Source organism: Megalops cyprinoides, chromosome 3 (genome assembly GCF_013368585.1).
Source record: "Megalops cyprinoides isolate fMegCyp1 chromosome 3, fMegCyp1.pri, whole genome shotgun sequence".
NCBI classification, from domain to species: domain Eukaryota; kingdom Metazoa; phylum Chordata; class Actinopteri; order Elopiformes; family Megalopidae; genus Megalops; species Megalops cyprinoides.
Window position 1 is genome coordinate 23,070,647 of NC_050585.1, and position 24,260 is coordinate 23,094,906.

General features: G+C 46.6%; 1 protein-coding gene across 3 annotated transcripts; it reads left to right on the forward strand.

The window, feature by feature from the left end:
- Positions 1 to 172: 172 nt before the first annotated feature.
- On the forward strand, positions 173 to 15,263 carry LOC118774811 (F-box/WD repeat-containing protein 11-like). Of its 3 annotated transcripts, XM_036524331.1 has the most exons (14): positions 173 to 273; positions 5,751 to 5,855; positions 8,432 to 8,497; positions 9,463 to 9,682; positions 10,020 to 10,206; positions 10,546 to 10,636; positions 10,904 to 11,041; positions 11,149 to 11,267; positions 11,692 to 11,941; positions 13,890 to 14,008; positions 14,199 to 14,309; positions 14,420 to 14,498; positions 14,617 to 14,781; positions 15,020 to 15,263. In XM_036524331.1, the coding sequence occupies exons 1-13, from the start codon at positions 235 to 237 to the stop codon at positions 14,776 to 14,778; spliced, it is 1,686 nt and encodes a 561-aa protein (XP_036380224.1). In that variant the 5' UTR covers positions 173 to 234; the 3' UTR covers positions 14,779 to 14,781; positions 15,020 to 15,263. The 3 variants fall into 3 exon arrangements, with proteins under 3 accessions (XP_036380224.1, XP_036380225.1, XP_036380226.1); XM_036524332.1 differs by lacking the exon at positions 5,751 to 5,855; XM_036524333.1 differs by lacking the exons at positions 173 to 273; positions 5,751 to 5,855 and adding an exon at positions 293 to 543.
- Positions 15,264 to 24,260: the final 8,997 nt, after the last annotated feature.

A 24,260-nucleotide genomic window follows, 5' to 3' on the forward strand; every position in this document is an offset into this window, starting at 1 on the left:
GAGTCATTGGTGGTAACCTTAGCCCTTGCCTTAGTAGCAGAACGGGCCAACCAGGAAAGGGAGAGAGCTGAAAGTAACGCCCTCTTTGTCGGTTCTCGGCCAATCGGCGGTGTCCGTGCCAGGAGGAGGCTCCTCTCCCACTCCCTGTTGTGCGCAGTGACGTCATATCGGTCGCGGGCCGCCGACGCAGGGCTGGGTTTCCATTTTCACTGCGAGTTGCGGGGGAACAACAACATGGAGCCGGAGATGTCGGGCAAAACTCGGGAGCTGATGGTGAGTTTTCCCCACAGGTCTCGTCCTTCCGCCGCCTCGAGTAAATCGGCGATGAAAAGGGAGTCAAAGGAAGGGCCATGAGCGGGTCCGGTGTCGAGGAACGAGTGATGAACGATTCCGGAACGACGGAGAGGGGGAGGAAAAAGGGAGGGGGAAGGGAGAGAGAGAGAGGGGGAGAGAGACAAATGAAGAGGAGGGCCTGATGATGTCGATAATTTTCGCCGAGGTTTCCTCTGCCTCGAGTAGCCGGGGCTTGGACACTCAGAGACGGTGGGTGAGAGGGTGACAGTGTGCCGTCGGAGAATTGTAGACATCGAGTACTGGGGGTAGGGAAAGAGCGAGGAGTAGCGAAGCCAGGGAGACCACGGCCGCCGCTCGAAGGCTCCGAAATTGGGTTAGAATTTCACTGCGGCGCCGCTGCGCCATTCGGCCCGGTTAGACGGACTGAGGCGCACAGACTCAAACGTATTAGTTATCTAACAAAGCGCTAGATTCGTTCATTTAAGCAGTTGTACAGAAAATATTTGTGGTGTATGTAGATAGGGGCTGTATTTGTGTTCATTTGGTCTGTCAGCGCCGTGTTTCTGTGATTTTGTGTTTGAAAATAACCTTTTTTTAAACTGCGTAGCTAGAAGGAAGTAGCCAGGCTGTGGGACCAGCATTAGCTACTTTGCCTGCCGGCTAGCTCTATAAACATTACAAATCTTGAAACTGTTTCACCAGTTTCGTAATTTGCTTGCCACAATGGGGTTGTTGAGTGATAGGTAACTAACTGTACGTATTGGCTTCTTGATCTCTTAACCTGGACAATGGGATCGACATGCCATTAGCTTGAGCTTGGTACTGCGTTGTGTGGCGTCAACCACAAGCTGGTTCAGATCGTAACCTAGCCTGTCTCTGAAATTCTGTAGTGAATAGCATAGTTTTGATTTTTATGAGTTAGTTATTAAACGAATATTTTCCTTGTGGCAAAGGGGGGAGGGAGTTCGTATTGTTCGTGACCCCCATATCTAACATCTAGCTCTGGGCGCTTGAAGCGTCCGTTTTATGATGAATTCAGTTTATTTTTCAGACTCGCTGAGTTGGTTCGATGGTTCAGGTGTATGACACACGCCACCTTAAACTGCGTTCAAAACACGCACAGTTCAGCCTGTTTCTCATTGCGAAGTAGTGGAACTCAAAACGCATGCTGGTTGTTCGGTTCGTGTTTTACTAATGTCGCCAGTAAAATGGTGTGTATCATTCCTGGCTGGTGGTAGTTTCTATGACCTCTGTTCCATCAATTGCTAGTTCTTGCTGATAGAAATCCCTGTTAATTTGAAGGATACAAATGTTCATATTTGACATTTATTCATTTGGCAGCTGTCTTTGTCCTGAGCGACGTACAAAGCCGAGAAATATAGCTGTGCATGAACAGCCCTGTGTCAACAGTATAAACAGAATACCGTTTCATCTCATTAGAGTAAGCGTCAGCAGGCATTAGCAAGTAGTGTGTGCAGACCCGTATAAACAGTTGCTCTTTTTCTGAATTTGGTTTGTGTGTCTTTGTGGATCATCTGGCTCCTTCCCTGATTGGACAAGTGAAGTGGAAAAAGAGCAGTTTGATTGCTCTGATTTTGACTATTCATGTCTGTGCCTGAGTCAGGAAGAGCCAGCAGTACCCTGCACCTGCTGTGCTGGCCTATATAAAGGGATCCAAATGAGATTCCTGCCACACAGCACCCAGTGCAGCTTTTCTCAGCTAAAACAGCTAAAGTGGGTGCTTGTTGGGTGTATTCAGTGTATTCAGGTCTTTGACAGTGAAGAAACATCCTGACAGGTTGTAGACACGGCTAAAAGCAGACCAACTCAGGACTGAAATAAATTTAAGTAAATTTGAAAGTGCCACAGATGGACAACAATGACTTGTGTATTGATTCTTTTCCTGACGGAAGAGGCTCATAAAATTGGTTTCTGGAAGAAACATCTCCCAAGTGTTTAGGTGGAGTGATCTCTGATATGAGCCGATACACACCCACGCATAGACCACACCCAGTCTCTGGAACAGAGAGATTCCACTGTCTCATTGGTTGAGATATGGCCTAATATGTAAGGAGTTAGGTCAGACAAAAATGGACATAATTGTTATACACACAAAAATATTATCGGTTTCAGGATATTTCTCTGCAATTTAAAATAGTCTTAACAGGATGCATATTTAAGAATTGAACACTTGGTACTGTGTTTCCAAAGTTCTGTCAATCTGGTGTGATGAGGCAGGTTTCCATGTTGCCTCTTGAATGAGCATGTAATCAGAGCTGGAGCCAAAGCCATGCACTTGACTTGCAGTAAACTTTTGCTCAGTAACTAATCCTTGAAAGTAAGCAACAACAAAGTCACAGCAGTAGAGCACATTCATGCTACGAAAATACCTTTTGCAGTATTATTTTTTCCTCAGGCAAGAATAACCATGATTTCAAAGGGCAGAAATTATGTTGCTTTTCAAGGCAGAGACTCATTCAGGTGAATAGGTTAATAAATGTTTAAAAGACCACCTGTGTGTTCTCCCTTTCATGGCCTTACGGATGCTCTTGGGTGGGGCTGTCAAGGCCCCAGAGGTAGATGCAGAGGATCTGAGACAGGGTGTTCATTCCCACTGAAGAGCAGCGCTCTTCGAGAGCTGAAGTGTTAGCGAGCCGTTTCTGCTACAGCCGCCATCCTCGCCATACCCACTTTGTTGGTGTGTGCTCGATGAGCCCAAAAGGTTCCGTCTGAAAGTTTTCATTTAAGGTGTTGAGGTGGAGGCTCAGCTGGCTTTCTAGGTCGTGGGCAGGGTCCAGGCACAGTCATGCGATGGCGGTCTTTTTTGGATGATCGTGTCCCGCACACCTGCCACGCCTCGCCCTCCTGTTCCCGAGCAGCTGCTTGTGGCTCATACAGCCACCAGCTCATTTGGTGAAGGTCACAGGTCAGCTCTGCATGATTGAATTTTTGTCATTATATTGATTTTTGTTACAAGAAAATGTATAAACACAAGTATGTATGTATGTGTTCCATAATCATACACAAAGTCAATCTTTGTAAAATATAATTAAAATTATGCTATGGAAGTTCCGTGTCAGCACCACTGCAGAGTCTCCCTGGTATTATGCTGTCGGTGGCCCCACTGTCACATGAAGGTAAATTGCCCACAATACACTGTGACTTCTTAGGGTATGAAGTCCTCCTTATTCATCACAGCTTTAATAAAGTGGAAAAATCCATCATCCACCTGTCTGTACCAAACATCTGCCACACTTTCGTTGCAGTCTCCAGTCTCAGAGCTGAATAATGATGATACTGATAATCATGATGAGTGGACATGCATGTTTTAAACCTTTACCTAGTGGTGCAGTAAGTAAGCTGTGAAACGCGTGTCGAAATATGGCAGCTTTGAGCTTCTTATTAGGTGCGTTCATCTGAAATATTTGCAATTTTAAACACACAGCTTAGCCTTCAAGGCTACATCTGCAGCCAGCTAAAGCAGTGTAAGCGTTCAGTACCAGCCAGTGTATCAACAATAAGAGACTGGAAAAACACAAGTACCTACCTTGATAGCTGGCAGCACTGGTTGGATATGAAGCAATGAAGGGAATCTAACTGGATAACTAGCCAGTTCAGCAGAGGAAAAGCATGCATCTCTCCACCATTTACTCAGTGCTGTGACACGGGAAGCACTGGGTGTGGTTTGATGCATTTGCTTTGTATGGCAATGAATATTGCTCGCTAGCTGCTAGCCAGCATTCAAGGAGTGACACAAGATTACAATGGAATGTAAAAGCAGATGGCAAAATGAAAACAATGTTAGGACACCAGTAAAGAATTTTAGCAGTATTGCAAGATGGCTAATTTGAACTGTAAGCTCTAAAACACTGCACCCAAAGCAGAAACACATCTCCGGAGCAGGTAAGAGGTCACCCTCTAACTCCTCTTGAGAATCACTCTCGTGCTTGCTGAAGTTATCTGAATGGACTGAAAAAATGGATTTTACAATAATGTAAAGTAGTTCCATTACAGCTGGCTACTTTACGCTAAGTACTAAAATGCCAACAAATATGGCATGATAGACCACTGGGTCCAGTGTTACAATATTAACATATGGAAGAGTTGGCTATTTATGTGCAAAGTGAGAGTTGCAAAAGTGGTGGGATTCTGTAAAATTTCCCTCGTCATGAGTCAGATGTCCTGTCACAGATTCGAGTCATCCCAGGCTGATATCCGGTCACATTCTTTTTCTGTAAGACCTGTGGTAAAATAACAGAAAACAGAAATTTTGTGCAGGCGTATTGCTGAAACAGCTTACCCGTAGGGGTCCTTTTAGGGCAACTAAGGAATGCAATACACCAAGAGGCAACATTCTACAAGACAAGGTGGTTAATTTTTCTGCAAATCAAAAAAGACCAGTGGCCACTCCAGTACATTGAGCGCAAACAGGTACTCGCAACACTCAGACGAAATGAACATTGTAGTTAATACATAGGAATATAAGGATATCTGTTAAGGAGGTTAATCATTTAAAATGATTGTTAATGTTGCTGTTGTGAGGAAAATCTTGAATAGACGTTAAAAACATGATGGCTCAAACTTCATTTCAGCCATTTTGGGTAGAGGGCAGTCTTACTTGATGAGTGGAGACCCTCAGCTCATCGTAAATTTGTCAGAGTCAAGGCAATAATGTTGATCCTATTTGACTGTGATAGTGTTGGTACCGGTTGTTCTAGTATGATATATTTGGTAGTGACTGCATAAGTGTGATGTTGTTAGCACTTATGCTCTGGTGGGATATATTTGTTAGCGGCTGTTTGAGTGTGATGTTGTTGTTACCAGCTGTTTGAATGTGATATAATTGGCACTGGCTGTTGTCTTATCAGTCTGTCAATATGGCAAGGCATGCAAGGATAACAAGGCTGGTCTCTAGTACACTCTAACTTATAAACAAGGCCCAGTGTCTTTGTGATGTCACTTCCTTCACAAGTGCATGTTGTCACTTCCTTCATTTTGTCACACTCTCCTTGTAGACAGACACACACGGCTCCAGTTTTCTCACATGTCACTGTGTGTGTGTGAGTGTGAGTGAGAGGCTGTGCATAGAGTCCTCTCTGCCTGTCTTAACAGAGTCACTGCCTTATGATTGGCAGAGGGAGGCTATTTGTGGATTTTAAATAGCTGAGGGAGAGTTGGTGAGCAGTTGGCTGAGGAAGGTGAAATGGAGGACACTGATTGGCTGAGGGATGGAGGGAGAGGAGGGCAATTAGGTTAGGGAGGAGATTGATTGGCTGTCTCTGAAAGGGAACATTTCTCCTCCAGCTCCTCACATAAATGAGCTCCGTCTCTGTCCGGCCCTGAATGTGTGTCTGTGTGTGAGCGAGACTGTGGCTCTAATAGCTGTTTCTCCCTCACTCTCCCCCTCCCTCCATCTCTCCCTCCCTCCCTCTCTCCCTCTCTCTCTCCCTCCGCAGTGCTCTGCGCCTCGCTCTCTCTGGCTGGGCTGCTCCTTGGTGGCAGAGAGCTTGTGTGCACTGAGGTGTCTACAGAGCATGCCCAGTGTCCAGGGCTTCAACCAGGTGCTGCTCTTAATTCCTCCTCTGTGCTGTGCCCCATCTCCTCTTTTATGCCCCCTCCCCCCTCCAGTGTCTCTGAGGGAGCACACCTCAAGGGTGTAGAGTCGCCATGTTACAGGCAGAGAGAGTAATGCGTGTATGTTGTCACCATGTGACAGGCAGTGGGAGTAATGCATGTACGCTGTTACCAGGTTGCAGGCAGGGAGAGAGTTGCATGCACTCTTTCAGAATGTTGCAGAGAGAGAGAGAGATGCATGTACGCTGTTAGTGTTACAGTGAGATCAATGCGTGTATGCTGTCCCCGTCTTGCAGAGAGACTAATACATGCATGCTGTTACCTTGGTGCAGGTAGTGGGTTAGCGCGTGTATGCTTTTAGAATGTTACAGTGAGGCTAGTATTTGCATGCAGAGTTGCCAGGTTGTAGGCAAAGACAGCACTGAGGGTATGCTGTTACCCTGTTACCATGTTAACAGCAGTGTGAGTCATGCTCATATGCTGTTACCATTTTACAGGCAGTGAGGGTAATGTGTGTGCTGTTAGTGTCACAGTCAGTGACTAATGCGTATATGTTACTGCGTTACAGACTGTGCACATTCACTGCCTCCCAACTGGGGTTTTATGTTGACTTTGCAGTGGACAGGGCTGTGTGCCACAAATCACGCAGAAGACTGGGCAAATGCTGCAAAGAGCAAAGATGAACTTTTCTTGTTGTTACACTGGTCTTGCTTAGCGGAGAACTTTATACAGAGCAGCTTGCATTTCACACACTGTCTAGGGGTGTACATTACATTCATTACATTCATTCAGTGTAGCTGGGTTTAAACTGAAAGGGTTAACATTAAGGCAGTGCTCACCCTGGGAATCAAACCTGCTTAAATCTGTTTTTCACACTAAAACATTGGCTCAGAATATTTTCTCAAAAATAATTAGATTTGCTCTCGTTTTATATGAATCGATTAGTTGATATTTGATGCAGTTGAACAAACCAAAGCTCCCATTCCTGCAGCACAGGGTAGGCCTGGTCACTGTGTGTCCCTCAGGCTGAGATGTGCAGCCACACACTCGGCTTCTAGTGGGAGAGCCTCTCTCCCAGAATTACTGAGCTGCCAACTGGGCTGTTAGTCCCTCTCCTAGCACTGTTGAGTTGCTAGCAGGGCTGTTAGCCCCTCTCCTAGCATTATAAAGCCAATGGCAGGGTTGTGGGCCCCCCGCCTAGCATCACTGAGCTGCCAACAGGGCTGTTAGCCCATCTCCTAGCATTACCGAGCTGCTAACAGGGCTGTTAGCCCCTCTCCTAGCATTATAGAGCTGCTAGCAGGACTGTTGACCTGTGCTGTCAAAGCATATGTTCAAATTTGGTTTGTGCCAACTAGCTGTATGTGCAGTGCAGTCCCGAAGCTAAATGATGGTGGTGTTGGTCTGCTCAGTTAGCTTCAGGACCAGCTGGCTGAGGAGGCACTTTTTGTGGTTCAGCTCTTGGTATTACAAGGTTTTGTGGTGAAGTGAGATGAAAGCCAAAAGCCTTACTATACTCTACAGGCATTGTTTGGAGGGGAAAATGTGGGTTTTCAGGTTTGCAGTGCTGTGTCTGTCCTAAGTTGTAGTCATTTTGTTGCAAATTATAAATCCTTCCCTTTGAGTACAGAGCTGTGCTTGTGAATATTGTGAGGTATATGTGTTGTATGCTTCACCTCCTACGCACCACCTCGGCTTGAGAATGTTTAAGAAATAGTCCTTCATGCCAAACTGAAACGAGCGCATAAAGTCTGTAAAGAAAGCCAGTATGTTTCCTTTGTGAGTTTGGTTAACACATTTGCATTTGTAGGGTGACACTCTGGTGGCAAGCCTCTCGGTCTCTTACCCCTGGCACTGTGCTGCGTAAAGAGGGCCAGTATCCCAATATTGATTATACTGCAGGAAACCGTCTTCAGATTACCGCTGAAACGGACCTCTCGACGGTTACCGGACTTGAATTTGTCTCCACTTTCTGTATTTTGGTGTTACTTGCACTTGACTCCAAATCTCTGGGAAATATCCAGGTTTTAGTACAAGCCTGTGCTTTAGCAACAACATCTATCTCTCCCTGGTGGAGGACAATGCAGTGCAAAAGCCATCATGCTGTACTGGGGTCAGTTGGCTCATGTGTTAGGCAGTGTGGTAGAAAAGCAGTCATACTGCACTAGGGTCAGCTAGCTCTTCTAGGGGCTAATGCAGTGGAAGCATTTGCACTCTACTGGGGTCATTTGGCTGTTGTAATGGGTAATTACATGGCGAAAGCCATTGTACTGTCCTGGGATCAGTCAGTTACTGTAATTGCTAATGTAGTGCAACAGCCGTTGTACTGTACTGGGGTCAATCAGCTCTATCTCCAGCTCATAGGAGCCTGAATCCATCTGTACAGTATGTAAGGGGTGTCTGTGCCTGCCCCCCTCCCACCCCCTGCATCCCACAGACACATCTGTGAGAGTATGGGTGTGTGCGTGCATCTGTGTGTGTGTGTATGTGTGTGTGTGCGTGTGTGTTGTCCAATCTGCATGCGGTGTCTGTAACGTCTCCCCACCTCTCTCATTCATTATAGAACACGTCTCCGGTCATGGGCCCTCAGAACGAAGACCTCTCCCCAAAGAAGACCACAGTGTTCAAGGTGGGTGAGATTTGCCCTGGACTGACTGCTTAAAATGGCCGTCATTTCTGCTCCCAAGGAGAAATTGGGTGCAGTGAGAGTGCGAATGGAAAAGCGAAGGTAGTGTTAATGATGGAGGAGATCCGAGCGAAGCAATATTCAGAATGCAGATAAAGAAAGTCTGGCTTGCCACCCCTCCCTCATAAGAGAGGACCTTGTTGGTCAGCATCTTTTATGCGGTGAATAAGACTGTGGCCCCCCTGGCCAGCCGTGCAGTTTTCTCTGCATTACTGGCCTGCAGAGAGGAAGGCTTCGACTGCAGACTGGTAATAGTGATAATGAGCTTGTCTCACTTGTTTACTGGCTTGAGGGGGGAGGGGGTGCATTTGGGGATCTCAGGTGCGAGGATGCACTGATCTCAGGCTAGAGGAGTTGCCATAGGAGCCAGTTGCCATGGAAACCAGGTTGCAAGTGATTTTGTGCAATTTTAAGCTCAAGTGCTATCAGAGGTTATCCAGAGAGCAATGACCCAACAGCTAAATTTAAAAACATGAAAAAGTCATTCTTTCAGCACAGAATTTGTTGGAAAACCAACACTACCTCAAAAAGGAGAAAGCAACTTGAGCAAAAGCACACAGTGTGAGCTCCCCTAGGCAAAGAACCACAGGAAGAGGAAAAAGGCAGATCCAAACAGCATCCCAGAATGCAGCTGGCCTCCAAGCCTAAGAGTCACAACATAATTTAGAACCGGTCACATCTGGTTTAAAAAAAAGTTTCCCCTGTTTTGGACTTTTGTTGACATGGACAGACTAATCTTAAAATCTTTTTTTTTTTTTTTTATGCCTAGCGTATGAGGGAGTAGGAGAGTGCGTTGCATGGTTGAGAGTGTAGTAGCTCTGCTTTCCTCTTCTGATTGTAGGTCAGTAACAGGCTGAACAGTGTTGCGTGTGTAATGAAGTAGCTGTGTTGTCTCGCTCTGATCCCAGCTCAATCACGGGACAGTGACGGGCTCCCGGAAGAGGCCGTCAGAGGGGAACTACGAGAAGGAGAAGGACGTGTGCATCCAGCTGTTCGACCAGTGGTCTGAGGCCGACCAGGTGGAGTTTGTGGAGCACCTGATTTCCCGCATGTGTCACTACCAGCACGGCCACATCAACTCCTACCTCAAACCAATGCTGCAGAGGGACTTCATTACAGCCCTGCCAGGTACTGCGCACTCACTCAGCGCAAACTCACTTATTCAGCATGTGTGTACACATGCATACTTGAGTACACACCGACTCACTCAGTACTCATTAATTCGGTACACACACACTCACTGAGTACACACTCACTTGGCGCTCATTCATTCATTACAGGCTCACTCACTCAATTGGTGCTCATTCACTCACTACCTGCACACTCACTGAGTACACACATGCTCATTGAGCACACACTGTCTCACTCAGCACACGCTCACTTACTCAGCATACACACACACACACACAATCTTACACTTGCTCATGGCCGGCTCTGTAACACTGTGTGTTTGCTGGGGCTGCAGCTCAGGGTTTGGACCACATAGCGGAGAACATTCTGTCGTTCCTGGATGCGCGCTCGCTGTGCTCGGCGGAGCTGGTGTGTAAGGAGTGGCAGCGCGTCATCTCAGAGGGCATGCTGTGGAAGAAGCTCATCGAGCGCATGGTGCGCACTGACCCGCTCTGGAAGGGCCTGTCCGAGAGGCACCAATGGTGAGGGAGGGGCCTGTGTAAGAGGGAGGGGCCTGTCCGAGAGGCACCAATGGTGAGGGAGGGACCTGTGTAAGAGGGAGGGACCTGACCGAGAGGCACCAATGGTGAGGGAGGGGCCTGTGTAAGAGGGAGGGACGTGTCAGAAGTCTGGCACTGGGCCCAATTTATTCATGTTCACAGTATGAAGACTGACCAGGGGAGAAATCAAGGTGGCTGCACCATATCTCTAAATGTGTCAACGCCTCACGTCTGTCACCACAGACACCCCTGTGTCTGCAGAGAGAAAAGTGAGCCTTATATAATTACAACACTTTTCTGTTCGCCTCCCTCTCTCTCCAGGGAAAAATACCTGTTCAAGAATCGCACAACAGAAGTGCCCCCTAATTCATACTACCACTCCCTGTATCCCAAAATCATCCAGGATATTGAGGTGAGTCCGTTTCCTGCGTGCTTGTTCTCTTCCATGGATTTAATTGGTTTGTTTTTGTGTAAAACGTGTTTCACTCCTTCGTCCACTTTCTGCCCTGTCCGTAATCTTCACAATCTTCACCATCTCCTCCCCTCTCTTTTCGTCTTCCTGTGTCTTCTTTCCTCCTGTTTCTCCTCCTTTCCTCTCCCTTCCTCTCCCCCTGTCTTCCTCCCTCTTGCCCTACCTCTCTCCTCACCTTGTTTCTCTCTCTCCCTCTCTCTCTCTCAGACCATCGAGGCTAACTGGCGCTGTGGCCGTCACAACCTGCAGAGGATTCAGTGTCGATCTGAGAACAGTAAAGGCGTGTACTGCCTGCAGTATGACGACGACAAAATCATCAGCGGCCTCCGAGACAATTCCATCAAGGTGCGTGTGTGTGTGTTTGTTTCTGTGTTTGTATGTTTGTGTGTGTCTGTGTCTGTGTGTCAGTCAGTTTTGGATAAGCAGTAAGGATGAATGTGTGTGTTTTTCAGATTTGGGATAAGCAGACTCTGGAGTGTTTGAAGATCCTGACAGGCCACACAGGCTCAGTGCTATGTCTTCAGTATGACGAGAGGGTCATCGTCACTGGCTCCTCCGACTCCACAGTCCGGTGAGCGAACTCAGATTTGCCCAGAGCAGACAGGGGTGAGCCCACAGATTTACCCAGAGCAGAAAGGGTGAAATTACAGATTTACCCAGAGCAGACAGGGGTGAGCCCACAGATTTACCCAGAGCAGAAAGGGTGAAATTACAGATTTACCCAGAGCAGTAGAGGGTGAGCCCACAGATTTACCCAGAGCAGAAAGGGTGAAATTACAGATTTACCCAGAGCAGTAGAGGGTGAGCCCACAGATTTACCTAGAGCTGAGGTAGTGAGCTCACATGGTCAGCAAGAGCTGTCAGCACCCAGATGTAATGGGGTGAGGTCAGAGGACGTACAGTGCCAGACTTGGTGACGAACCCTTGGGTTGAACAGTGGATTAGATGACATACTCACTGATGCCCTGCGAACGCTGTCCTGTCCTGTCCCTCAGGGTATGGGACGTGAACTCGGGAGAGGTGCTGAACACCCTGATCCACCACAACGAGGCAGTTCTGCACCTGCGCTTCTGTAACGGTCTGATGGTCACCTGCTCCAAGGACCGCTCCATCGCCGTGTGGGACATGGCCTCGCCCACGGACATCAGCCTGCGCCGCGTGCTGGTCGGGCACCGCGCCGCCGTCAACGTCGTCGACTTCGACGACAAGTACATCGTCTCGGCCTCGGGAGACCGGACCATCAAGGTGGGTCTGGCATGTTGGTCCTACGCGTCATGATATGCATCACAGTACAAGGACCAGAACACAACACCTCGGACACAGAACGCCGTCAGTCCACACCCTGCATGCAAACGTCCTCGTTTGATGGCTCTTAGAAGCTGAGACGCGCACATTAACTCTGTTGCCTGGTCTTTAACAGAAGACGTTTTCCCCCGAAAACTGTTCTTTCTGCTTGTCTTGGAGCCTGTGCTTACCCTCCAACCAGTAACACTCTTTCAGGGTCTCTCTCTTTTCAGCAGTACTCACTGTGCTGGACACATTTTGGCAGGGATACATGTTGCCATTGAGTCTGTTCACCTGTGGCTCAGTTTGCTTCATATCCCCTTCTGGCAGATTCCTAACCTGCAAAAAACGCCTTGATAGTGGGCTGCACTCAAGTGCCTTTGATGCTTTGACTGTAGCAGTCGTCTTTAGAAAGCGAAGCTGCCTGGTGTTTCAGGGGTAAATTGTGTCAGAACTGGAAAGGAATTCAAAGGCCGTGAAGACGTGTGCCCTGGTTTAGAATGTGAGCACTGTAATATGTGGAGGTGCCACCAGGGGGCAGTGCAAGCTTGCTGTGGCAGGCGTTGGGAAACTCCTGTGTTTCAGCTGCAGACTGGAATGTGAAAGACCCCCATCAGCACATGGAGCGTTCCAGAAGGCGTGACCACCGTGGAGATGCGTCAGCTGACTGCCCCTGATCCAGACAGGCTTTGCAGGCAGCCAGACCCCCCCACCACCAGCACATCGCCCCGGGAAATGGGCCAGAGCTTTCCGTATGGAAAAAGCGCGAGTAGTTTCCCGCACACGGCGTTCCTGCACTTTGAAAACATTCTCAAACACATGAAATAATAAGACAAGTATGTGAGGGGCAGGAGGGACTGTGTGTGTGGGGGTGTTGAGACTCAGGGGTCTGTGAGCACCACTGGCCGGGACTACAGCAGTGTCACAGTGCGTTACGCACCTGTACACTCCTCTTCGAGGCGTTGCACTGCTGTGCGCTCCTCTACAGGGTGTTACGCACCTGTACGCTGTTCTGCTTCAGCGCGTCTCACACCTGTCTGATGGAAAGTGCAGAAGGGGAGCTTAGGCCCTTACAGTGAGGCCCTGCCCTCTGCAGTCCTCTCCAAAGGGATCTCTCTTTGGGGATCAGGGTTAACGGTGCTATTCTTTTTAAGTGCCATGGGATCTTTAATGGCAGCAGTGAGTCTTATTCAGAGCTGCTCATTCAAGTGCATTCAAGAAGGTTAGGCTGAGAGCAGAACAAATATTAAATCTCGTATATCAACAGAATATGGCGTGTTGTGTAACGATTCCCCCTATCGAGTTAAGTGCCATAGTATATCCAAGAAGAGATCATGAGGAAATGGCAAAGGTGGCTGAGGATATAGCTTGAATGTTCAGTGTTCGGTGTTGAACCAAAGTACAGTTTGAACAGATGAGTGTTCGCTCTGTGGTGGAAGATGGACAGTGACTCGGCTGTTCTAATTGTGGGGAGCTCATTCCACCACCGGGGGGCCAGAGCAGAGAACACCCATGGCCCAGAAGATGGACCTTTTTAGGGAGGGATGACAAGACGTTCAGAGGTTGTGGAGCAGAGTGATGTGGCAGTAGTGTATTGTTTGATAATGGATTGAAGATAAGAGTGTGCTGGTCCTTTTGCTGTTCCAAAGGCTAGGAGCAGAGATTTGTATTTTATTCTTACCACAACTGGTACCCAGCAGAGGGAGTTAAGGAGAGGTGTAGCATACAAGTATTTTGGCTGCTTATAGACAGGACAAGCAGCAGCATCCAGTCTGCCATCCAAGCACTAAGTAAGCCCAGCGGTGCTTAACTTTCAGCAGAGACAGTGGTTGGAGACATCGGTTTCATTGGTTAATTCCCTTCCGGTTGATTCATTGATAATTGATAGATGTGTGGAATCTCTCTGTAGGTGTGGAGCACCAGCACGTGCGAGTTTGTTCGCACACTAAACGGACACAAGCGTGGAATCGCCTGCCTGCAGTACAGAGACCGACTGGTGGTCAGCGGATCCTCCGACAACACCATACGGTCAGTCTGTTTGCCTCTGCCTGTGTCTCCATACGGTCAGTCAGTCAGTCTGTGCCTGTGTCACCTTACGGTCAGTCAGTCTGTGCCTTACTCGCATTTTGATCAAGTTGCACATATTGCCTATGTGTCAGGTTGTGAGTTTTCCTGTACTGACCCCCCCCCCCCCCCCCCCCCCCCCCCCCCCCCGCAGGCTGTGGGATATTGAGTGTGGGGCCTGCTTGCGGGTGTTGGAGGGCCACGAGGAGCTGGTTCGCTGCATTCGATTCGACAACAAGAGGATCGTCAGTGGAGCCTACGACGGGTGAGAGAAAGATGCAGTGAATGGAGTGACACCCTGCACACGCTGCGGTTAGCTGACCCATTAATCCCTCACTGCGGAGTATCTGACCTCTCTCTCTCTCCTCTCTGCAGTAAGATTAAAGTGTGGGACCTGCAAGCTGCTCTGGACCCCCGAGCTCCAGCCAGCACCCTCTGCCTGCGCACGCTGGTGGTGAGTGTCTGTGCGTCTCATCCTCAGGGCAGTGCTGTGTTTAAGAGAGGGTGCTAAAGCTAATGAAGATGTGTTGTGAGGAAGACGATTGTGATGAAGGGGCTTGTGTGTTTTGTAGGAGCACTCTGGCCGGGTGTTCCGGCTGCAGTTTGATGAGTTCCAGATCATCAGCAGTTCCCACGATGACACTATTCTCATCTGGGACTTCCTGAACGTGTCGTCCAACGGGCAAACAGAGGGGCGGTCGCCCTCACGCACGTATACCTACATCTCCAGATAGCAGGTGGGGCACTGGACACATTCTCTCTCTCTCGCACGCACGCACGCATCTCCAGATAGCAGGTGGGGCACTGACACATTCTTTCTCTCTCTCACACACGCACGCACACACGCAGACATCTCCAGATAGCAGGTAGAGTGCACGCACGCACACACGCAGACATCTCCAGATAACAGGTAGAGTACTGTATACCCAAACCCATACGTGGCTCATGCTGACAGTGTCTCTCCTGTCTCTGCAGGGTGTGTCCAGTGGGGGGCGCTGTGTATGCTGAGAGTCCTGACTGCCTGTGAGTGTGTCAGTGTGAGAGAGGGGTACAGGGAACAGAACAGCCTGGAACACTCCCCCAGCCTCTCTGTTAAGAAGGGCCATGGGGAGGACAACTATATGTAAACCCCCTCCCCCCTCCAGGTGGAACCATGCTGTTGGGCACTTTGTTTTTGTTCTCAAGATTCTGCCCCCTCCCCCCCCCCCCTCCCCAAATCCACGCCCCCCACCCTCCCTTCACTCAGTTTGCTGGGTCCCTGGGAGATGGACACTTGGCACCCTCGCGCATGGACACATTTCTTTGGTGGGGGGCTGAGGGAGAGAGGACTCTTCTTTGCCAACTAGTGCGGGAGGGGCTCAGCAAATGGAGACACACCCCTCCTCTGGCTCCGCCCCACCCCCAGGATTCCGCTTCATCTGTGTTTCTGCGAGGCGGAAGAGGACGACCCGGTTTATAGGCTCTCTCCCTCCTCTCTTTGTCTCACTCTCTCATTTCTCTCTCTTTCTGTCTGTAACTCTGTCTCTGTTGGAGACGGCTGCATGATCGAAGGGGGGCGGGGTTTGGCAGCGTGCGGAGTTTCCGGTTTCCTCCAGTTTTTCTTTGTAATATTGTACTAAGCATTGTAATTCCCATTCTCTCCCGAAGCCTCATTCTGCGCTCCTCCTCCCTCTCGTCTCACTGTCTGCCTGCCTGTAACTTGGAGCTGAATTTAGCTGTAAACAGAATTGTCTTGTCCAAAATTGTGTTGTATATTGAAATGATTTTTTAAAGAAAAACATTAATAAGAATAAAGAACTTGACTGTGAAGGAGTGTGAGGGTGTGTGCGGGTGTGTTTGTGTATCTGCTTGTGGGCAGGTTTGCTCACGGTGTGAAAACTCGGTTAGGTGCAGCCCACAGGCATGGGGACCCTTCTTACCCATAGTGTCTGTGGGTTCCCCGCACGGCGTTGGTCCCATCTCTGCCGGGCGTGTCCGAAGTGTCCGAAGGCTGCGGCAAGTGCCGACTTTCTACAGACCAGCTGTCGTGGCACCACGCGACTCCATCTTGACAGAGATCAACAGTCAGCCTATCACACTTCACCTTAGGGATCGAGTAAATGTGGGGTTGGGGGTTGGGGGGGGGGGGTGGCTGTCATTTCTGTTTACATCCCTTCTTCTCTGCCTCTTCTTTCTCTTTACGCCGTTACTGGAAGTGGCGTGTAGTGATTACGTCTGGCGCAGGGGCGCTGAGGCAGGCCTCCAGTGCCCTCACAGGCAGCCAATGGCTGTTTGGCAGGGTGTCCCTACGGGTTGCCTCAGTGACATCGGTGCCAATTGGTGGGTAGGTGCCACTCCACTACTGTAAGGCAACCGAGAGCAGTGAGACGAGGAGACCCCTGCTGACCCCCTTGCCATACTCCAGTTCCACTGCTGTGACCCCCCAAGTCTGTTTCAGGGCTTGGCCTAGCTTCCAGGCCATCCATTCTCCACTCCTCTAAGCTATTTATTCTTACATTCCTCCTTTCTGTTTTGCTCAGATCTGAAAAACCTGCTAGAGTGAATATTATTTTTCTTTTTGCCTGGCCTGCTAAAATATTGTTAGATGTACTGCTTGAACAGTCTCAGCATTGGCATTTGCTAATGCTGTTGAAGGTTAATTTATATCACATTAATCATTTACATTGCAGCTTTTGATGTGTATTGCTTCAGTATTTTAATATGTGCATCTGCCAAAGGAAAAAAAAAGAAATGTATGTTCAACATTGTGTGGTAATAGTGACACTCTTTGATCCTGGATATATAATGGATGTCACCCCTTCCTCTGCAGGTTCCAGTTGGTCCTCAGGTTTGCATTGTTTTACCTGACACAGTCAGTCAATATTGCTGTTGAAATGTTAAGGCACCGCAGTCCACAAGCGGCACTCATTGGCTTGCACAGAGACACTGGATTTCAGAGATCCCTTTAGGTCTTATAAAACTCCCACATTTGGCTATGGCCAAATCAAACGCAAAGAGCTATCCAGTAAGAGCGGTGTGGAGCTGCGCCACGTGATAGTCCAATCCCCCGGTGCCTGCTGCTGTCGTGCTATGCTTTGCATGAGGCATGCAACGCCCGTGATGAGGGCTGGTAGGGTTTTTTTTTTTTCTTTGACAGCATTTTGGGCACCAATTTCACATGATGTCACTTGGTTCCTTCTGCCGTTTGTACAGTGATTTAACACTTAAAGCCATTTTCGTTGGCTGGTCTGTCGTGATGATTCAGAAAGGCAAACACACTGACTGACAGGGAAGCTTGTTTAGGAGCATGGTAATGCTTTGCACTTTCACAATCGCCTGCGACGGTGATTCTGCCTTCCCATCCATCCTACTGCATCGTATTAGACAAGCCAACATACAAGCTAGCTGCTACAAGACAACAGCTCAGACTAAAAAAAAAATCCAATGACGTAAAACTAGTTGATATGTCAAAGCTAGCTAATTAATCACTTACCTTTACACACACCCCAGAAGTGAATCAAGGGTGCGGAGCAATAAAATAATATCGTGCTCCACATGATAAACCACAAACCAGCAGCTGGCTTACTAGACACTGTATAGCTGGATATACACGGATGTAACTCATTACCGACTGCTTGCTTTTTCCCGCAAACTTGCGTTAACATCCCGAACTAATTCAACTGGTTACTTTGCTAATTCGCTAGTTATGTCAATTATTCATAATTAGTTTGATAACTTGCTATAATAATGTTCGTTCGAAATACTGAAATTCAAAATATTAGCTAGCAGGTCACCTCTAAAAGCTAGTTCCCCATGCAGTTCTATTATGTCCTCAAGTTGTCAGAAAAACGCGGCTGTGTAAATATTGGCAAATTATATGGGGTCACTCACTCCTCCCTCTCTGCTGCCTGTGAAAAGCGTGACCCCCCTCTTCAAGACCAGGAAACTGCCTGGTCTTCACACCGATATCAACATGATTACTTCCAACAGTAAGAACTCTTCACCACGGAGCTCATAATGGAGCATGTTTCAGACGGCAGTGTAAGTTTCAAACAGGCCAACGTAAGCTCCTCTGACATTGAACACCTTGGAATTAAAGCTGCTATCTTTGAACTACAACCTGAGCTCCTTATCTCATCAATACAGCCTATGCATATTTGAGAATATTCAGTCCCGAAGGCCCTTCAACTCATAGAGTCTCTCTGTAAAGGCTGATGTGTGTGAGAAAGAGAATGTGTGTGATGTCGGTAAAGAAGGGTGTGTCTGGACAGGGCTGTTTTGTGAACAGGCGCCGAGACTCAGTGGTGCTGTGTGAATTCAAGTCAGGAAGAAGGCTGTATCAGAGAGAGTGGTGTAAAAAAAAGTTGGTACTGATATTTATTTTGGAAATGACGTTACTTTTACTTTGGACAAAATATTACAGAATATTCCAGAAATCTTTCAATATTTGTTGCTGGAATATTCAGTGCCTATTTACATCCATCTTTGGCCCAAAACGTAAAAACCCCAAACCTATTAAAGAACATAAAAATGTAGATATTTTAAACTTATTTGAATCTTTTTGTAGAGATGACCAACTGTCCCTCAGGCTCCAGTGAAATCATTATTCCTTCTATCAAAATGAATGGGATAAACTCAGGGTGCTGTTGGTGTGGTACGAAGGGGAAATGTGCAAATGTATTACAATTATCAGGAAAGGAAACAATGTACAACCCACCCATTTCTGAACCCCCCCTATTTTGATAATTCATTCTGTGAAAACCCGTGAAGAGAAACTCACCATTTCCTATGACTGCATAGATACTAATGGTAATAACAATGCGTTTGGACAGGCCCACTTGCATCTCAGAAATAAGAAATAGCCCTTACTCTGCAATAGGTACAAATGAAGAACATAGATAGTGTACCTCTGTCAAACATTAGCTCTGAACATTCTTAATGGCAGGCCCAGATGAGATTCCTTAGGGAGGTTTACGTGTTCTTCATGTTCTGGGTATAGTGTAGTTGTCTGTGCTGATACAGATATAGAGCCCTTCAATATAGGTGCATTCACTGCCAAGCTGCTAACCCCTCTCTCAGGCCATGGCCAAATACAAGAATTCCTGAAAAACACTGAATCAATCAGACACACTCAAACAAAGCCCAACAGGCTGTACCACCTAAAACCGTCATACAGATACAGGCTCCAAACAGCACACATTTAAAGAGGCAATGCATTCATGCAACAGTATTAACATTTTCAAAAACACTCATTATAATTGCAATACAGTAAACCCAGCTGTTAAATGGTTTAAAAAAATCCAAAATGCTGCTATTGAAGCTGACCTGTCACAAACAAAAAGAAACAATATATTTTTTAAATGGTTGCAAAACAATGAGATAAAATGTAAGAGAGATATCAAGCCATAGACACCATCAGCATCCATACGGTCAAGAGATATGCCTTAAATATTCTAAAACCAAAGAAGAAAAAAGATTTTAAAAACTCACTGAAGGAGAAAAAGGAAAAACATACTGCCAGATCACTGAAAAAAGCAAAGGATTAATTGATGAAAATGAATTCTGGGAAATATGGAACTAATTAAGCACATCAACTCTCCACAAATTGTCCATACAGGATGGAGAAATCCGGAAAAAAAGTGAATTTATACAAAGAAATCCCTTGGAATGATCTAAATCCAAACCAAGTAGTAATTATGAAAAAATTGTTGAGTCTTGAATCATTGATCAAAAATAACCAAAAACCTCTAGACTGCCCAATTTTATTTGAAGAACGAACATTGGAATTTAATTCTTAAAAAAACCTGTGGCTCTGACAACATCAGGACTGAAATGCTTAAAAATAGCACCCCTGAGTTAATTGCCATGCTTAAATTGTTCAATTCAAAACTATCCACAGGCTGCTTTCCTGTCTCCTGGAAGAGGGGGGCTTATATAATCCATCACAAAAGTGCAGATAAATTGGACCCTAATAATTACCAAGGCATCTGTGTAAGTAGTAGTCTGGGGTAGGATTTGTGCAGTGCTATAAATGCCCAATACTGGCCTTCCTTAATAAACATAGTGTCTTGAGTAAGAGTCAGAGTGGCTTTCTTCCAAATCATTGCACAAGCGATCATATTTGTACCCTGGTTAATATGTCCACAAAACAATAACAAGAAAAATATTTGATAGCTTTTTTGACTTCAGAAAAGCACTTGATTCCATTTGGCAAGTCTGACTTTATTATAGACTTCTCCAAAGTGGTGTAGGGGGTAAAGTATTTGATGTAATACATACAATATGCACATGGAAAACAAGTGTGCAGTAAAAACTGTCTATAAAAGAAAAGAATGCTTTGCCCAAGGTTGCAGAGTAAGGCAAGGCTGCAACCTCAGTCCAACACTGATCAACTTTTACATCAATGAGTTAGCGGTGCAATTGGAACAGTCTGCAGCCCCCGGCATTACTCTTCAGGACACAGAGGTCAAACTCCTGCTCCATGCAGATGACCTGATACTACCGTCTCCCACAGAGTAAGGTATAGCAAATGCCTGAGCTTCTCCAAATGCTAGACCTGGGCTCCGGCAATAAATTTGAAGAAGAAAAAGTCATAATTTTTCGACAAAGGGGCGAGAAGCCAGGAAAGATTCCAAAGTGGATGGGCATTTAACATCCAAAAAAAGCTCCAAATTTATGGATGCATCTAAAATCAAGTTCTCAAGACACACGCAAGTTAAAGCACTCCAAGCCCAGGAGCTGAACCCTCTCAGTCAACTGGTTTTAGAGCTCACTAACCTAGTAATGCCTTCTAATATACACCAGTTCAGGCCAGATGTGCTTCTACACATCAGAATTATGAAACTAACCAAAAGCCTCTGTTGGGAACGCAGGGACACTGAGACAAAATTACAAAGCAACCTTAACTGCTATCAGATCCTAAAACAAAATTGTACACTGCCAGAGTATCTATTCACCATCAGAGATACAAAGCAGAGACAGACTCTGATTAAGTACAGACTCAGTGACCACAGCCTGGCCATGGAGAAAGGCAGACATAAGAAAACATGGCTCCCAAAAGAAGAAAGGCTATGTGGTCACAGGTGAGCTGGAAGGAGATGCACTTTCTCCAACATTGTAATAAATTCCAAATACTTTGAAAAATACTTTGAATATTTTGAATTATCCATGCCCACATTTGAGAGGTGGGGAGAGAAATGAAAAGTTATTCTGGGTGAGGAAAACATAGCACCTATGGCAGATATATGTCAGATTACCGCAGCCTGAGGGACCACGGACAGGACGTTTTGTATAGCTTTGTATGTATGCACATAATGTATATATACATCTATGGACAGAGAGAGAGAGTGGGATGGAGGGAGAGAGGGAAAGAAATAGGGAGAGCAGGAGAGACGGAGGGAGGGAGAGAGGGAGGGAGAGGAGGGAGGGAGGACGGCTGTATTGTGTTTCCTCTCTCAGAGAGCTGGGGCGTGAACGCAGAGCAGGGAGGATCAAAGGCAGTCTGGCAGACGGAGGGAATGTTAGTGCTGGAGCAGAGAGAGAGAAACCAGCAGGACCTAGGAATGCAGGAGAGACTGCCTCATACACACACACTCATACGTGCACACACACACACACACACCTAATGCACACCTTATACATACACCTCATACACACACATACCTAAAACACATCTTATACACACGTCATACACACACACTCACACACACACCTAATACACACCTTATACATGTACCTCATACACACAAACACTCCGAGTACACACCGTATACACACCTTGTATGCACACAGACACAGATATTCGCACAAAATGCACACCTTATACACATACCTAATACACACACACTTACCTCACAAACACGCACACTCTCACACATACACACGCAGACCAAGCACACATGCATACACAGACACACACACCTCTCTTTCTCTCACGCGCGTGCGCGCGCACACACACACACGCACATACACGCACGCATACACACACACACACACACACACATACACATGCACACACAAAGGTAGTGTCTTGCAAGCAGTGTGTATTTTTGCCCTCATGAATTTAAACTGTGCTCTGTGCTCCAGATCTAGCATTCAACACTAACTCCTCATACTGTAGGACCAAACTGCTGCTCCCTTGTCTAACTTTCTGTTTCAATAAGGTTCCCAGACACCTGGTCCCCTGTCTCTTGGTTCACTCACAGTTATAGCCTCTTGAATCTGTTTGGGTTTAATGGGGTTATTTTCATCCAGGCATGCTGTTTTAAATTGTACCAGAAACCGTGGTTTTGATTCTGAAAAAAAAATAAAAGAAACATTCCTCAGGTTGAGTGGCAGAGCTCCCAGTATGGAAATGTCTGACCGCCTTTGTGTCTGACGGTCGGATCGCTCATTTATTTTATTTCCTGAAGAAAGTGGAAATCCTGACGAGGCCCATGGTGTTTTCCACAGGGAGATTCCTCAGGGATTGAAACTCCCACAGTGGCTGCATTCAGAAAAGCAGTATTTGGCCACAAAGTAAAGTCATGTTTACCTGACGATCCCCCCTCCCTGAAGCCACACTGTCAACATGAATTACCCATTCTCATGGATGTGAACAATCATATAAACACACCTCATACGCACCGTTATGCACGCTCGCATACACACACACACGCGCGCGCATGCACGTACACACGCACACCGTCATGCACACACATAATCTCAATGCTCGAATTTTCAGAGGCATAGACTGGTGGATCTCTCACAGAAGGGTGGAGCCCAGGACTGTCCCAGTTAGGTAAGCGTTCTCTGGTTGAGGATGTTTGGCCCAGGGAGGTGAAGCACACATGCGATGGTGATCGGAATGACAGTTACAGAGTGCATCTTCCACTCTTCGTTTGACACGCAGCAGGAATGTCCCATGAGCCAGACACTGATGTAGCACAAGCTTGACTGGTGCATGTGCAGACAGACCTGCAGCTGTCCTGTCTGCCCTCTGAGGGGCGCTGTGGTGCCTGCTCACTGCGCTTCTGTGGAAGCCTTCTCTGCTCAGGATCAAAGCTTGAGCAGAAAGTGAAGCCACCAAGGACTCAATAATTAAGTCTGCGTTCCAAACCTAATCTTATCCATCATTTCTGATCTGAGATCAGCGAGCTGCAAGCGTGCCCTTTGTTTGATGCCCAGAATACAGATTAGAGATCAGCTTTGGTAAAGGCTGCTAACCTCATTGTCATTTAGTCTGGCATGTAGAGCACAGTCAATTCAGGGGAGCCTTTTTGACACCTGTATTACCACCAAAGGGTTTTGTGTTCTGTGTGGTTTACTGCTACTGATGGCATTCACTCAATCAGAACTCAATCAATAATTTCATCAATCAATCATTAAAATAATCAGTAAATATTAACAATACTAATATTCTATTTAGTTTACTGCCCCTCACAGTGTGAATGTTGCAGAGTGATGTGTGACACATAATATTTCACAATACTTTTTTGCATAATTGTGATCTCAAATTTTGAAAGTAGAAAAGGTTTTTCAATCAGAAAATATGTTCTACTGGCAGAAAACAGAACAGTTTCTCTCCTTTGCACCAGAGTTGAAACCTGAATGGCTTGCCCCTCCCCCCAAGTTGGGACGTCTTTACGATGCAAACTGCAAGACTTCTATACGGTGGCCCCTCAGCTCATTTGCCTTAACAGGATATTCTGCACGCGCGGCCCTTTCAGCCACTTGCCTCTGTCCGCAGAGCTTTCAAGGCCATGACTTTCTGTTCCCCAACATAACCACCAGGGGGAGATAAAACCTCTCTGCCAGACGCCAGGTTATGGTCCCTTGGGTTGGTGGTAGTAACCCTGTCAAATGCTTACACATAATGTCTCACAGTAAAACCCATTTTACATTTTCCACCCAGTCATCACTCCAGCGATACACACAATTATACAAATTCATTGATTTCATATTGTACAAAACCTGATATAGATTCAGATAGCATAACAGTCAAAATAACAACAGTAAACTCCAAGTAGAAATCTTTCTTTTTACCTTTAATATTGAGGCAGTCAGAACAGTTTTTAAATGACTGACATTATACAGAGGTGAAATAAATAGGTTTTTTATAATTACAATAACAATTATAACAATAATAATAAAATTGCTTATTTTTTGTTTACGTTGTAATGGATTTTGTCTTATTGTTCCCTTTAATATGTGTGTATGAGACTTTGGCTTTGCACTGAATGTGTGGTTAGCAGCATTC